Genomic DNA, 16,992 nt, shown 5'->3' on the forward strand with positions numbered 1-16,992 from the left:
TTTCCCCCCCCTCAGATGGCGTAAAAAGGTCTCCTTCTCATTGTAATTGTTCGATTTTGGCAGATCAAGGACATGGCGCTTAAAGCTTCGGGAGCTTACCGCCATTGCAGCAAGCCTTGTAACGGATCCTCGAAGGATCCGCAGCATTCGAGGTTCGTGGATTCGGATTCGGACCGGTTTCAGTATTCGTATAAGAGAGCGGGGGATCATCAGAGCTTGAGCTCGACGCCGAGGTTTGTGATGCGAGGGTTTTCGCAGCTGGTTGACGCGGACTCGAACTCTGAGGAGGCGACGTGGGGACGTGCGGCGGAGGAGGCGGCGGAGGAGGCGAAGGAGTGGGTGCGCAGGTGGAGCCTGTGGGTTCTGATCCACCCCATTCGTATCGCGTGGGCGAGGCGGCAGTGATCTCAAAAAGGGATCAGGTTCAGGTACTACGATTTGTGTTTTGTTCGGCCGCGTCCAGGTTACTGGGCGGTGACGCGACCGCAGTCCGTTGGAAAGAGGCCAAGATATCGGGAACTGCTTGTTTTTATTTTTTAAAGACAGGAAAAAAGAAGAAATTTGGTCGTGTAGGAAAGCAGTTCAACGCGTAAAATTTTTTTTTTAGGTTAAAGGGTGGGCGGGGGGGGGGCGGGGGGGGGTTAGTGTTAAGATAAAACAACTGTGCAAGTTGGGGTTCTTTTTTATTGATTCGAAGCTTTAGTTGGAAGTTAATGAATGCGCTGCAACTTGGCTGAGGGCACAGATCTTGATAAAACCTCTTACTTTACTTTTTAAAAGAAAGTTGGGTTTTCAATTTTGATTCAGATTTATTTACCATGGTCCACATTTACTGAAATCTGCTATAAATCGAACAACTAAAGCTTTCCTTGTACCTTGTTAATTGATTAATGAGGAGGGGACCGATGGGACCGCGGAGCTTAAATATGCATCCGTTGAGCTGGCTACTGAATTACTCTGTGGGCGAGTTCTTTTTTATGCTTGAGAACTCTCCAATTTGGATCTTTTTCTTGATTCAATGAAACTTTGCTGGTTAAGATTTTTAAGAATGAATTTCAGGAGTTTTTTTTACATTTAGGATTACTTCCTAAGCCAGAAAAATATTAGGACTTCCATGTTTTTATTGAACAGTTCAGCCTATATCACAGTTGATGATGCTAGTTGATTAATAGTTTAGAAATACTGAGCATAAGCCTTAATGTTAGGCAATGACTTGAAACTGATATACTCTTCTGAAGGGCAAAAGCTTTGAATCTTCAAAGGTTTTGCAGACTCGTAACCCATGTTCATGCCTGTGAAGTTTCCCAATTGACTAAAAGCTTTTAGTTATTGACTAGAATCTTCATCCACAAAACATATGCTTAAAAGGTTGTTGTGATCCAAGTTTCTTCTGGTTCTTTATATATAAGAGCCTCTGGAGAAGTAATAACGGATTATGCAGGTACCACTATGTTAACCAAAGAGTAATATCTTGCATGTCATAGATTAGGAGTTAATTTTTTTTAAATATATTATCTTACTGTGTTAATATACACATAAATATATCAGCTTATACTTTTCTCTTTATAAGCATATTAATATATAATTTTTTTTACAGTTCACAACAATGGACATATAGTTTTGCTTTTTGTATGCTTAATAGCATGACAACTACCAGACAAAAAGTTAGAAAATAATTACTCCATCAAATGCAAAGTATCTATAGATGTATATTCCAATATGTGGTAGCTATATATAATATATATATATATATATAATATATAATAATATATATATATATTATATTATATATATATATATATATATATATATATATATTATATATATATATATATATTAGGAAAAGTGATTCTAAGGTACACCTAGATTCCCACCTAAGACGCAGTCTAAAATCACATCATTCCCTAATTGTTTTTTCCGATCCGCTCCATTGCATTTGATCTACACGTTCTTAAACCAAACACACTAATTTTGGGTGAACCCTCGTGTTTTGACCCTTCGTTGAGCCGTGCAAAAAGTTCTATTCATTCGAAACCGTTAAAATTGCGGCGAGTGGATGATATGGTCAAAACACCGGGCTCACCCCAAAATTGATGTGTTTAGGTTTAAGAACGTGTAGATCAAGTTTAACGGAGCGGATCGAAAAAAAACAATTAGGGAATGATGTGATTTTAGACCGTCCTTAGGTGGGAATCTAAGGTGTCACCTTAGAATCACTTTTTCCATATATATATATATATAATATATATATATATATATATATATAATATATATATAATATATATATATATTTATAGTATTATATATATAGAGAGAGAGAGAGAGAGAGAGAGAGAGAGAGAAGATGGATAACCTTGGCCTACCAAGGACTAAAAAAGGCTCATTCTCATCCATACAGTCAAACAGGGGCTACATACACATGGGTTGGAGAGAACTATTTTCAAGTGAGGACAACTAAGATGAGCGGTTAAACTTTGGCCACATCATTACCAAGTATATTTGAACTACTTGATATGAAGTTCTTCCATTTTTCTTGTCGTATGTATGCATGCATGCATGCATTGATGTATGTATGGAAACTAAGAATGTGGCCTTGATTTCAATCGTTCCACCCAAACACACACTCGAGGGTGTGATGCAAAATAAGAGCGTTAGAAATTAGCATTCTTAATTTTTTTCTTCGGTAAACAACATTTCAACATAACCAGCTTTTGTCTAGAAAAACGAAGTTCAATTAAGTCCTGAACCTGTCAAAGTTTCAACAGAAAACTAATCCCTTGTTTTGTGTGTTTATGTTTGCATTTGTTTTATTAACAGCCGTGAGATGTTCAACAAATGGCAAGCCCAGAGGTGGTGGGCTGAGAATTATGACAAGGTTATGGAGCTCTACAACGTTCAGAGATTTAACCGCCAGGCTGTTCCCCTCCCAACTCCCCCCAGATCAGAAGATGAGGTAAACCAATAATATGCAACGTAAAAAACTTAATTTCGAGCTAGCAGCTTAGTTGTTTCTTGATTTCAATTCTTTGTGGAGTATTATGTAGAAGAAAGATAATTTTGAAGAACGAACATCTTATGTTGATCAAGAATATGAATTTTTGGTAGGTACATTGTAGTACTGTGGAAGAACAATTACAATCAATCGTGACCTATTCATAGCTACCACATTTCAGACATGCATAATACCTACAAGATAACAAATAATGACTCCAATTATGTCTTTGTTGGTTTCTTGGTATAGCCCAAAATTGAGTTGTCATAGACGACTCATATATGATCCTTCCCAAATCTGGTTTCCTTCCTTGACACTTTGATCCAAAGGCTCAATTTATTTCTATCTCCTATCAGAGTTCAAAGATCGAGTCAGCAGAGGACAGCCCGGTGACACCTCCACTGAGCAAAGAGAGGCTCCCTCGCAACTTCCACAGACCGGTGACAAGCAAGGGTACGGTATACTCATCTTCCGAGTCTATGGATCATCACCCAGCCACCCGAGTCAAGAACGGGCACAATGGCCGACAATACTATGACTCGGGATGTCTGGCATCAACACCGAAGCTTTCAAGCATTAGTGGAGCAAAAACAGAGACATCGTCAGTCGATGCAGCGTCAATAAGGACAAGCTCAGAGGCAGATGCAGACAGATCTGGTGAACTATCGGTTTCAGCGGTGAGCAACGCAAGTGATCAGGAGACAGAGTGGGTGGAGCAGGATGAGCCTGGTGTTTATATTACTATCCGAGCATTGCCTGGTGGTATCAGGGAGCTTCGTCGTGTCCGCTTCAGGTCTGTCCTTAAAATTTGAAATTTTTTTGTTGTAGTTAATTTTCAATTCGTTGAAGCTGAATCTTTTACTTGCATTCTCTACTTAGAGGATTGAGTTGCCATGTGCCCGACCTTAAATTTTTACCAGTCTGTGCATGTGTGGCCCTCATCCCATATCTCTAGTTAAGTTTTCCCTGTTAGAACCGTTTTGTTTCTATCATGTCAAATGCGAGTGATGATTATAGGAGGTTTCATCTGAAGATCGTGCAAATATTAGAAGTTCAGAGTTCCTGTTCGACTTCATGGGATTGGGATTTTTGAACTATTGGAATTAATAACAATTTATCTGCGAGTAAAGTCCCCACACTAGAAAGAATTAGAAAGAGTAATGGGTTTAAGTAAGCGCTAGCTAGAATCAATGATTAACGACTTGAAAGGTTTTAGTTAATTTGGGTCTTAACCTACGTTTAAGGTCCATCTTAAATCTTTGAGGTGCAAGTTCTTTGTAACATCAACATAGAAATATGGAATTGTGCTGCAAAATAGTCTCTTCACATGGGTATGCAGATAGATTTAAAAAAAATAATAACTTCATCGTAGTCAACAATCTAAATTAATACTGGACCATGATCTTGTTTATCTTGCTGCTCTTACTTGTAATCTGTGCAAGTGACCAATCTTGACAAACCATCTATCAAGTAATATAATTAACAATTGCATCTCATTGCACAAATAAAAATATATTTAGGTTTTGTTGCACTGATCAAAGTTAATGATTTGTGTTTTATGCAGCCGAGAGAGGTTTGGGGAGATGCATGCTAGGTTATGGTGGGAAGAAAACCGAGCAAGGATACATGAACAATATCTCTAAGAACGGATACCATGAAAACCAAACATTGCAAATATGCAGCGGTTGTCTCCTCTCACGGGTATAATTTGCTTCCAACCCAAAACTGCAGCTTTTCCCAAAACTGCAGCTTTTCCCTGATGCTTTTTGAGTACATATTTATACATTTCGTCGGCAACAACTAACTGGGGGTTCTAAGGATGAATTTCGTTATGTATTCCTATTAATTTTAGGATTTTGGTCGTTTTCCAATTTAAATTGGTTGTTTGTTTGTTGACATGTATGAGATGCTGGTAAGAAACTATTTCTAGGGAAATATTGATGTTCTAGTGAGGGCTATTGATGTAGATGTTTGCAGTGCTAAAAGAGACGTGTTTATATTCACTATAGACCAGATGTCAGTATGTCACCTTTAATTTTTGTAATTTTATAGTGAGTTAATTATTTGTTTTCATAATTAAGATTTCATGTACGAGGAAGAATTTACAAATCTGAGTAACATTTAAAGTATGTTGAAGCAGATCATGTCGTAGTTTACCACCGAAAATGACACGATATTTATGCATAGGGGTAACTCGTGTCTGTGATAATGCATGGGTTATGCAAACAGACTGAAGCACTTTAATTATGGATGCAAGATGTGTGATCTCCAATATCTGTGTGGTCATAACTTATGAGAATGCATGGGCTATGGAAGAATGGTGTGTTATCCGTTTAGTGGTAACTTATTAATTTCGTCTACTTCCTATATATGCTAAGTATTATATATACTAGTTCCGCGTGTACTCTTCTTTTGTTATAAAGAGTAGATTTGTTATATCCTAAATATGTGTAGACCATGGGCTCACTATCTCATCTTCAACAATCTCATCTTCGACAAAGACCTGTTCAAAACAACGGCGTACGCTGCCCCAAATCTTCTTGATTTTATAACACTGCTTCAAATCTTCTATTTTGACTATGATTGTAGGGATGTATTTTATCAAAATCACATAAGCCCATTAGGTTGCATGTCGAAAGTACAATCCTTGGGCTAGGTTTCAGTTTGATGTTCATCGTTGGCAATGGTGTCCTTCAAAGGAAATAACTGATTGATAAAAGGATGCCGCATGCCTGAGGTATTAAACAAGTTAGAAAGGATATCGTACAAAATTATTATTTTTTAATATCATACAGAAAATTAATCCTTTTTTACCGTTAAACGATGCTAGTGCTGATATCCAAGTCAAGAGGCGATATGTTACATAACGTTAGATCAACAGTGCAGAGATTATCACCACTTCAGGAAAACATAGCATAAGATCATCACAAGGGATCAACAACAAGTAACCCATCTTTGAATGCAAAATTATTACAATAACCAAAGAATACCCACAAGTGAGCAAGGCCTTGACGTTTCCAACACCGTCATCCATTTAAAAGCGTTCCTTCAACATCTCCTTACTTCACACGGGGATATTTGTCAGGAAATTTTGTGAGTCTCAGGAATCATTTCTACAAGTTCACATCTCCAAATGGCAAAATTTGTCTACAGCGGCAGAAGATGCAGTTTTTGATGCGCGCTGATTGTCAATAATCATCAGCATCTGAAAGAAAAGGAAAATTATGTTTGCTACCTGTAAGAGTAACCAAAGAAGTACTCAATCGACGAAAAATCCAAAGCTACTACTGTTAGCAAGTTGGAAACATGCAGCAAACTGGAACAGCTAATATCCCCAATTCGCTATCTAAACTTCAAGCATTAGAATTAAGCTTCTTTGAACTGTACCCTATTTCATTCAAAATGATAGATGGCTGCAATCTAACTGATTCGATATGTGACTCCAATGAAAAAAAAAAAATAGAAATAGAAATTTATAGTCAATGTCACAGGGCAAAATTTTCCAGTTAATTAGGTCACTTGATATCGAGTTGGTTTGTATCATTAGTAAGGCACTCTCAGTTATGTAGTATATTTTTTCTACTGGAACTTCGTAAAGGTCCCCAGGCAGAACTTGAAAGTTCTACTAATCATCTTTCTGCTCCAGACCAAAATTACCATCATTGACTTTAAAACCTTATGCAATGAAATATTACCGCAATTGACATCATACTCCGAGACATATCTAGCCAAGAATATCTGGATACTTCTCCAGTACCGATCTCCACCAGAAAGCCAAGTGTCCATATGCATGCCACTGGGAAAATCAACAAATATGCACTTGCTGTTTGTCTCAATAGCCTTTGCATGAAGCATTCGCATGTGGGAAGGTGGAACCATCTCATCTTGTAAACCAGACAGGAATAGAATTGGCTGTTTGATCTGCAATAATGAATTTCAACTATAGAAATTACTGAGATGCACACTTCTACAAAACAATAAAGGGTAATAAATTTCACCAAACTACCATGAACGGGAGTTTTTGTATAAAAGTACAAGGACCTATTGAAACTTGTTGCTGGAGGCATCAATGGCTAAGGTGTAATTGAAAATTCAAGGGGAGAGGATAAGTGACAAGATGCACATAAAGTACATAAGGGCAAAATTATGTAAAACATATAATGTGACACGATAAACTGTCATGAGGCGTGATGGTTCACTGAAAAATATTAATGGTAGTTTTCTCTAATAAACAAAGCTGATGATAGTTTTCTGCAAAATTCTCCAAAATTCATGGTAGGTTTTTGAAATTTACCCAAACAATAAAATACCAAAATATACAAGTAAAACTAAGGTTACCTCCAAGAAAAATTAGTTAGAAAAGAATTACAGAACGACTGATCTAATTTGAGACTTCACACTACTATATAAGAATGATGATCTATGTTACCTGGGTACTTCTATTAAGAAGCTATATCCATACCCAACGCGTACCCATACTCAAACCTCTTGACCTTCTTGAATATATGCATATGTTTGTTCAGGCCTATACTCATTTATATAATACATGTTTTAATTAAAACATTCATGCCCTTTGGATGTATATTCTACACTTCACATCTATTTCTTATATATTGATCTTATGTAAATGAAAAAACAATATGATATTATGTAAATTATTAATTTCAATACAAATATGTAAACATAACATGCATATATATAGTCGTGTCCCCAAACCCTACCTTTTACAAATTTGCCGTGTCTCGTAATAGTACCTGTACCAGTGCCCGTACCAGTGCCCGTACCCATACTCATGCAACCCAGATGATAATCTATAAAATGTGCAAAAACTAAATATTAGGTTTTTTAAAAAAATGTTTCTCCGCAATGTAGATGCACATAAATGAAATCAAATTTGCAGATTCATTAGATCAACAATGTGCCTTTCAAATTGAAAAGATAAATATAGATAACGCACTAGTTGCCACAGTAACAAATCAATCTTGTACTGATAGTGTTTGACTTTGTAACAACTTGGTAAATTGGTGAAAACCTGGAAAAAATGAGATCACATTCCTAGCCATATTCTGATAAAGGTTTTAAATATCGGATATCAGGAAAATATCGGATGGTCAAAATTCATATCGGATTGCAGATATCGGGGAAATATTGTGGAAATATTGGGGAAATATCGGGGATAAGTGGTAAATATCAGAATGCCATAACGGATGTTTGCATATATAGTATAATGCACTAAAATATAATCTCAACATACTTAATAAAATCAGGGAAAACAAAATATAAATAATGTATGTTTAGGATCACTAGTCAACCTTGAAAAACAATCGAAAGTACAAATCAAAAGTACATTTTGTTCTGATTTTTTAAGGCCAAAATGTTATTTGATATGATAGAAAAATCATAATATCTTGCCCAAAAATTGCCAAACGCGGTATATTATTTTGCGACAAGCCATATAAAAGGATATATTACTTAATATATCAACTAATATATCGATCATATCGAGTATATATAGCCCAAAATAACTAAAAAGTGATAAATAATATTTAAGGACTATATTGGTTGCGGCAAGCCCTATAAAAGGATATATCAGGGGGATATATCAGGCCATGTCGGAGATATTTAAAATAATGATTTTGATAGCATCACTTAGCTAATGGCGGCTTCTCAATTTAGATGGTTACTCATATATCTTGGTCTGGAGCAAAAAGGGCTTCAAACCTTCTTGCGTAGGGACGTTGATATTACTAAATGCTAATGGTACTAATTACACCACAAACAGAAAGAACGAAACATCTCAAAACTTTTAGTTTTGCTACATAATCCGTTTTCTGTTCAACTCTATTTAGATCGATCTTGGCATCCCCTAATTCCAATAAGTACTTCCTACATCCTGTTTTAATACCTCGATTCAGCTGAAGTTTTGGTCTGCTACCCTTAATTCCAGGCAGGGACAAGAGCAAGAAGCAAGGTACAACCATAATTAAAGTATGTTGACCAGACTAATATCTGTACGGTATGTTCTATTGTGGCTTGCATGGAATTTACTCAAAAGCTCCTAGAAGGCTAGACTGCATAACCATGACTGGACAAGGCAATTCCACAAGGACCTAGAGTTCATGAATAATATATTCGCCACTTGGAACAAAATAGCTGTAAAATCCTCAACCCCATCACTAGGAAACATAAATGATTCGAAATGTTCAATTTGATCTTTTATAGTACACAGGAAGGTATAATTAGAAGTTCGAAGTTTCAAAGTGCAGTAAGGCTTATCGATAAAATCAGTAGGGTTTTTTTTTTGGTTTTTTATTTTGTTGTTTGTTTTTGTCCTTTTTTTGGGGGTGGGGGAACATCCATTGTGAAAGTAGATTAGTGAGGAAAAGAGAGACGAAAAAGATCATATGACTTTTGATAGTGTGATAGAACTATTTTTCCAGCAAATGTGCAGGTTTTTGGTGCAATTTGATAATTTTGAGCTTCTCCTTGTGAAATCTTTGAATAAGGCTTTGAAACCCCTTTTTAACAAACTATGCAAACCAAATGTCCGAATACTATTAAAATCTAATAGAAGCAATCAGAATCTTATATAAAAATATAACTGTACTGGAGATACAAATTCAATGTGCCAGACCAACAATAAATAAAGGAAAAGGTGGACAGCATTTTGTGCAATTCATTTTCAGCTCTGTAAAAGACATGGTTTTTTCCTCATGCCAAGAAAAGGAGCTTAAAACATATGAAAAGAGATGAATCTTCAATGCAACTACAAGTAATAAAAAAAACAAGACCCGTAATGCAAGCATAAGATAAAAAATAGAACATATTAAACTCAAAGCTAATTAACACACCTTTGCAGAACAGGTCTACAGAGTAGAAAAACTCACCTGCCCAATTGTTTTAATGGTATTCCATGGTGAACGAACGAGAAAATTTAACACACGTGGTCCTTTTGATGTAGTGCCACCTATGAACCATTTCAGGAAGGGTAGTAAAATTCCAGCCATGTCCAAGATAGAGGTGAACGTATTTTCCAAAATTACAGCCGATACCTGTAATTCAAGAGTAACAGCTATGATTTCATTATGATTTCATTAATTCAATATGCCACAGTCATACATGTCCAAAGAATATTGCAAATATATATCAGCACTATAACCAGTAAGCCTGTCTTTTAATCATGCAGACTAATGATATGGCTTCATATCTGTTTATCATGCCCATGAAACAAGCAAATGGTTTGTAAAGTTCCATCGTTAGTATTTATAATCCAGCTTGGCAATAAGGTATAACAGAGAAAGACTGTTTGGCTCTACAATCAGCATGCTTGTGCTCTACTTCTTACAAAATAGTTAGGGTTATGCTTGTGTTTTCAGTTGGATTTGTTTTCTACTGTCTGGGTTATAGATCTGTAGTCATCGCTATAGGCTAATTCCCCTTCAACGATAGGTATTTTGCCCTCCTTTTCCCCGTTCAAGCTGGTTGGAACTTGAATTTTGGGCATTCTTATTCTAGTTTATCAATATGACTCCACAGTCATTAACATGAAAACACATGTCCCAGAATATAGGGTCAGTTGCTGTATGGTTGGACTCAAAGAGATAGGAACGGAGAAACATCAACAGAGGAGAAAATACAAATGAGGAAGAACTAATGGAAAATTCTCCAGCATTTGTTATTGCAACAGGAATTTTCTGCAGTTGTTAAAACCAAAGGACACCAAATTTGTCAGTTGGCACTAACTTCTTCAACATAAAGCTAAATGACTGTAGCCAACAATTTACAGACTGGGCGATTATGAGTTTTACCAGAAAACACAAGGGAGGATAAAAAAAAGCCAGAGAGAAGAAAGCATCCATGAGAATGAATACTGAGAGTGAGCAATGTTTGACACTTCGACTGTAGTTAATTTCCAAAACTATAGACCCTTCATCAAATCAATAATTGTCTCATGTTTCAAGTGATTATATGCCTTGAACACACGTCTTTTCTCTCTCTTCTTTTCTTAACTTCTCATCTATTATGCCTTTGAGAATCTGAAACCTTATTCTTCCATCAGCTAGAATAAGATTGTTTGGAGGACAACATACTAAATTAGTTTTGTCTCCTTATCCTTCTATCTTCCAAGTTCCAACTGAGCCCTGCTTTAAGATCATTAGACTACAACTCTCCCCCTTCAATCCATGTGGAATGTTTATGAATAGTAAAGTTCCAACGAGAAATGGTTTAAAAAGATAGATACATGCAAGAGAGATGAAAATTTGGCTAAGCCAGCCATGCAAAGTGGAAAGCATCAATGTGCTAATAATATGAGTGGAAACAAGACATACAGTGCTTGTCTCCAACAAGGTAAATGCATGAAAGATCTATACAGCATCTGTTATATCAATATTCTTAAGCATATTTTCAAAGGTCATAACAGTAAACTCAAATAAGAAATGCTTAAGAAATAGCACGTGCCTTATCTGGATTATTTTTTGCAAGGACTGATCCGACAGCACCTCCAAGAGATCTTCCAAATATAACGATTTTAGATGTATCGATGTCATTTCTCTGTGCTAGATGATCCAATGCTGCCTAGTCAAGGTGTCATGGGAAAGCCAATAATGTTGAAAAGTCAAAACATACAATAGCCACGTTAAAACTAAAGGAAGAAAAAAAAGCACATCAGCTAACCTGAGCATCTTTTGTAATACCATGCTCAGACGGCCGGCCATCACTTGCCCCATATCTGTCACCAGAAGCAAGGAATCAATACAGTATTAAAGACCAAAATCATACACAGTAAAGCACAATTACTCCAACTTAAAGAGTTTTGGCCGAAAGCATACCCTCTATAAGAAAGCAAGAAGACATTGCAATGCAGCCTCTGCAGCATAATGCGAACGAATTCAAGACGATGGGCAATATCTAGTGCATTATAGTAAAGGCCATACACAGAAGAAGGTAGGCGTAAACAGATGAAAATAAAATCTAGTAAACTCTATCCTCTCTCGTCCTTCCCCATCTATCTCTTAGAGGATTGCAATGAATCAAAAATATCAGGATACTGCCAGCATTTTCTTGGAAGAAAAGTATTGTCGGGCCTGCAGTAACAATGACATTATGTTATAAAGAGGAAAGTTTTGCAGGATAAAAACATCATTCATTTCAAACCTTGATTCTCCATCAAATTCAAACGGAAATACAAAATAATAATAATAATAATAAATATAATAAATAAATAAATCCAGAAATCAAGTCCAAAACCCTAATCTCCGCTGGCACATTAAAACAAGAAAATTTTCCCTATTCAAACCGCAAACGCTCAAGATTTTCCACAACCCAACAAACCAAACCTCACAAAAACACCGTTTATAACCCAAATCACAAAATGAGTACAAATCATCCATACTCTACGTTGCACCTAATGACATTGATTTCAAAACCCTGGTTCTCTATCAACCCCAAAGAAGCAAATTTTCAAGAAAATAAGTCTAAAACCCTAATGCTTGCCACTACGCCCAAAAATAAAGACACACACACACACACACACACACACACACACACACACAGAGAGAGAGAGAGAGAGAGAGAGAGAGAGAGAGAGAGATGCAGACTCCTGAGCTACAACCCTCCAATATTAAAAAAAAAATCAAAATTTTCGAATATAAACTGACAAAACCCCAACCTTAACCCTAAGCTAAGGCATTGATTTCAAAACCTTGGTTCAAGGCAAATATGCAAAATTTCAAGGAAATAAGTCTAAAACCCTAACAAAAACCCAAACCCTAACCTTTGCAATGGGGGGAGAGCTTGATGAACCAAGCGTGAAGGCGAACGCCATCGGCGGAGCGAAGCCACACGTCCTCGTAATCGATGGCGAAGGCGAGCGGGTAGGTGATGGCGATACGACCGAGCGAAGGCCGGGGCAGTACCGGGGAACGTAGCAGCGAGGCTTCTCTTGGAAGCGCCACGAGAAGCCCATGGCGCCGAGCAGCCAATGCGTCATGCAGCGGCGTAGAGGAGAGGACTGGGCTACGAGGCATGGCCGCGGTCTTCGAGGCGGAACGCGGAGTACGGTCCACGCCGGCGAGGGTGAGGTCGGAGAAAAGACGAGGGTTTTGGATTTGGGCAGCTTTAACTGATGAGAGGGGTGGGGCCCAGGAGAAAGTGTTGGTTATAGGGGACAGGTGACAGCTGGAATGGGCCTCGGAGGTGAACGTTGGCTGTCGGGTCCAAGACTAAATTCTATGAATAGCGTTTGGGCTTTAGAAACCCAATGAAGAAAATTTTGAGCTTCCTTGCTACTCTTCAAAATTGCATTTAGACCATCTCCAACCACCATCCAAATCTCCAAAATCTCCAAATTTGGAGAGTGGAACCTCTCCAACCACTCTCCAAATTTGGAGATCTCCAAATTTGACCCTCCAAATTTGGAGGGTGGGGAGAAATTTTGGAGGGTCTCTCCATAACCCTATTCATGATTTTTTTATTTACAATTTTGCCATTTTTAACTATTTGATTTCTTAAAATTTACCACTTTGCCATCCTTCTTAGTAATTTAAATTAGATGTTTAATTTCAAATAAATATAGTTAAAAAATTATTAATCTAATATTTGAAATCATTATATATTTGGAAAGGGCTCGTTGAGATCTTTAAAATGAAACTAAGATTAATTTATTTTAGTATTATTATAAAATTATTAATTTTTAAATTAAATAAATAAGTATCAGACATGAAATTTTAAATACGGGGATCTATTTAACTCGCTCCATAAAAAGTACAAGCATAAATTACAATATTTAAATTACATGTATGCTTTCACTGTTATTTCAGAATTTCTTCTTTTATGATATGTTGTATTGCAGTATTAATATTGGGTTCATTTTAAAGCTCTCATCGACACCTTTATAATGTTATAAATTTTTTTCCCAAATAAATTATTAACAATGAACTTATTAACGTAAACTATATCCAACATTCTTTAATTTATATGGCTTTTTGACAAAAAAATAAAAAGAAAAACATTTGGAGAGTGTGGGTTGGAGCAACCCTCCAAATTTCACCCTCCAAATTGGAATATTCCTAGAATATTCCAATTTGGAGGGCCAAATTTGGAGGGTATGGTTGGAGATGCTCTTATTTTTTTAAAGGGCATTGCTACAGGGACCCTTAAAAAAAGGACCCCTATGGGACAGGTGAGGTGTCAGTTGCTGGGGGCGCGATTTACTGTTCATGAACAGTAAATCACGCCCCCAACAACTGACACCTCATCTGTCCTATAGAGGTCCCCTTTTTTTGGGTCCCCAGGGCATTAATCTTTTTTAAATACGAGGTTTGGCCGTTTTGGAGTGATGTCGAGCTTGGAACCTACGATAAGTCAAGACTGAGTCGACTCAGTCGAGTTATCGTAATCGGTTGCTAACAACGAAAAAACATTGATCTGGCAAAATTTTATCCAATAAGGACCATCATGAAAACATTTCATAGGTTACTTGAATATGGACCCCACGTTAGGGATGTTTGGTTTACTTATTTTATAAAAAAGTTTTGAGAAAACACCTAACAATAGCGTTATAGTAAATAATAAGTTTTTTTTGTAGATTTCTATAAATTGTGTTTGGTTCAACATTGAATTTATAGAATTTTTTTTACAAAGTACAGAAATCTGTACAAATTTACAAAAAATATTTCCCCCTAAAAGTGGGTGGAAAACACCAGGAAATCTGACGCATATATTAAAAAATTAATTAAGTACACCAGTACCGTTCCCATGTGATTCTCAAGGGCATTGTTAGTAAGCTATTTTCTATAAAGTGATATTTAACCAAACAAAAGAAAAAGAAACAACATATTTTCTATAAAGTTAGAAACTTTTTCATACCTTGAACCAAACAAATAAATATAAAAAAACAAGAAATATGGTACTCTTTGAGTTCTATATTTTTCCTACAAATTTTATAGAAATACAAGGAAATCTATATTTTGGGTGTTTTCATTTTCCTATAATTTATAGAAATTGAACCAAACACCCCCTTAGTATCACTCAATTTCGGATAGACCCGTTTTTACTTGTTGTAAATAGATCTTCCAAGTAATTTTTTTATTCTTAAAATCGTTAAAATAGGTCTATTGGCGAGGATAAACTCAATTATTATTATTTTATTTTTAAAAGAGTTGAAAAAGTTAAGTGGGTCTATTCATAATAAATAGAACTACAGGGGGGGGGGGTTTGAGTTATCGTTTAATTTTTTTTCAAGATGGAAATTACTACTTTGTTTTATTTATGGGAGCATGATGTCACACCCCAATTCCAAAACGTAATAATTTGGAACGTTACTCGGCCGACAATGCAATCCTATTGGTCACATTCATGCCTCTAGATCATCCTGTATACAGATATATTGCCAAAAAGAACTACAACATAGAGCATATAACTAAGATAATAAAGAAAATAGATAGATAAAGAAATCTCTGAAAAGATAGAGTTCTACTACAAGTCAATAACTATCCAAAGTAGGAAAGAGAAAAAAATACATCATAGTCTGGAGAACCACATGTGGTTACAGGAAAAATCTCAGTCAAATAACTACCTAAGACAAATGAACCGGAGAACTGATAAGATAAACGGTGATCACTGTCGATGAGCCTGCTCCTCGAAATACTCCCGGTCCTGCGAAGAAAGAATGGTCCTCAAGTCTGGGGCGTGCAAACTCTAAGGGAGTAAGAAAACTCCCAATAAGTATGTAAAATGAAGAAATTGTGTACATGTAAGTGTATGTGGTAGGTATAAAGAAAAGATGAAATCTAAATTAAAGGTGACTAAAAGAAATGCTACTTGTAGATATTAAGAATAAGTCTATCACAAAGCATACAAGCATATTACTCTTATTTTACATGTTATTTGAATTAGAGGAAAATAGTATCATGTATATAAATCAGTTTCCTGTAAACCGTCCCGGAAACACGACTTGAAGCCAAGTATTGGCCCTTGTCACTTATATATAATTCAGAATATCAAGAATGCGCATGAACCCGCTTATATATGCGTTATATTATCCATTCAATTCCCCTTTGTAAAACTCAAATTTATCTATTGATTTTAAGTGGTTGTGCATGAAATATTATTCACTAACCACAGAGTTTCCGTAAAACGACTTCCGTAAAACTATAAAAAATAACTGTGGTCAGAACACATCCAATCAAGATGGATGCTGTAGGCTGTCTAAAAATCACAATAGATAGCTGATCCCCATCAAACACCGATGATGGAAGTTACAATCTGACGACTTCCAGAAGGCTATAATTTGAAGACTTTCACGTAGATCGCTGAAGGTTACAATCTGACGACCTTCACGACAACCGATGAGAGCTCTAGTTTAACAGCATTCACCATCAACATCGAGAGTTACAATCTGACGACTCTTGCATATCAAAGAGCTAAAGTAAAGATTACAAAATGACGATCTTTGCAACGCTTAGACAGAAAGAGACTACAAATCGATGGTCTCTTCAAATCAAGACGTGGAAGTCCTCCCCGCTTACCAGCATCAAGATGCGCCACGTTCATAGCCACGAACGCAGCTCAAATGCAACTCCAAAAATTGCAAACGCAGCTTAAATCACCACTGGACGCAGCTCTATTCGCTGCCCGACGCAGCTCAACATCGCTGCACGACGCAGCTCAACATCGCTGCACAACGCAGCTCTATTCGCCGCCCGACGTTGCTCAACGCAGCTCCAAGCGCTGCCCAACGCAGCTCTATACCGCTGCCAAACGCAGCTTTCATCCGCTGCAAACGTAGCTTCCAGACACTACGTTTGAATGCAGAATTCACGTCAGAACGCGGGCATGCGTTTGACTCGTTCAAACACGAGCTGAACGGTTCCAAAACCGTTTCCCACGATCTGAGGGGATCACAACTCCACTCAGGAGTGATTTAAGGGGCGGTTACATCCCATTAGCCCCACTTAGAAGCGAATTAAGGAGGTGGTTACACCCCTTAATCCCCTATA

The 16,992-nt window shown here is 36.8% G+C and overlaps 2 protein-coding genes across 2 annotated transcripts; one reads left to right on the plus strand and one right to left on the minus strand.

Annotated features, from left to right (window-relative positions):
* On the plus strand, positions 377-5,055 carry LOC109844900 (protein Brevis radix-like 4). The gene is made up of 4 exons (XM_020414067.1): positions 377-428; positions 2,818-2,953; positions 3,349-3,785; positions 4,557-5,055. Exons 2-4 carry the CDS (start codon positions 2,825-2,827, stop codon positions 4,633-4,635), a joined length of 645 nt encoding a protein of 214 aa, XP_020269656.1. The 5' UTR covers positions 377-428; positions 2,818-2,824; the 3' UTR covers positions 4,636-5,055.
* LOC109845697 (protein bem46-like) lies at positions 5,786-13,020 on the minus strand. The gene is made up of 8 exons (XM_020414968.1): positions 12,768-13,020; positions 12,043-12,078; positions 11,824-11,902; positions 11,669-11,723; positions 11,453-11,569; positions 9,880-10,044; positions 6,688-6,913; positions 5,786-6,227 (listed from the first exon to the last, which is right to left on the minus strand). The coding sequence occupies exons 1-8, from the start codon at positions 13,018-13,020 to the stop codon at positions 6,181-6,183; spliced, it is 978 nt and encodes a 325-aa protein (XP_020270557.1). The 3' UTR covers positions 5,786-6,180.

This window comes from Asparagus officinalis, chromosome 6 (assembly GCF_001876935.1).
Source record: "Asparagus officinalis chromosome 6, Aspof.V1, whole genome shotgun sequence".
NCBI lineage: Eukaryota > Viridiplantae > Streptophyta > Magnoliopsida > Asparagales > Asparagaceae > Asparagus > Asparagus officinalis.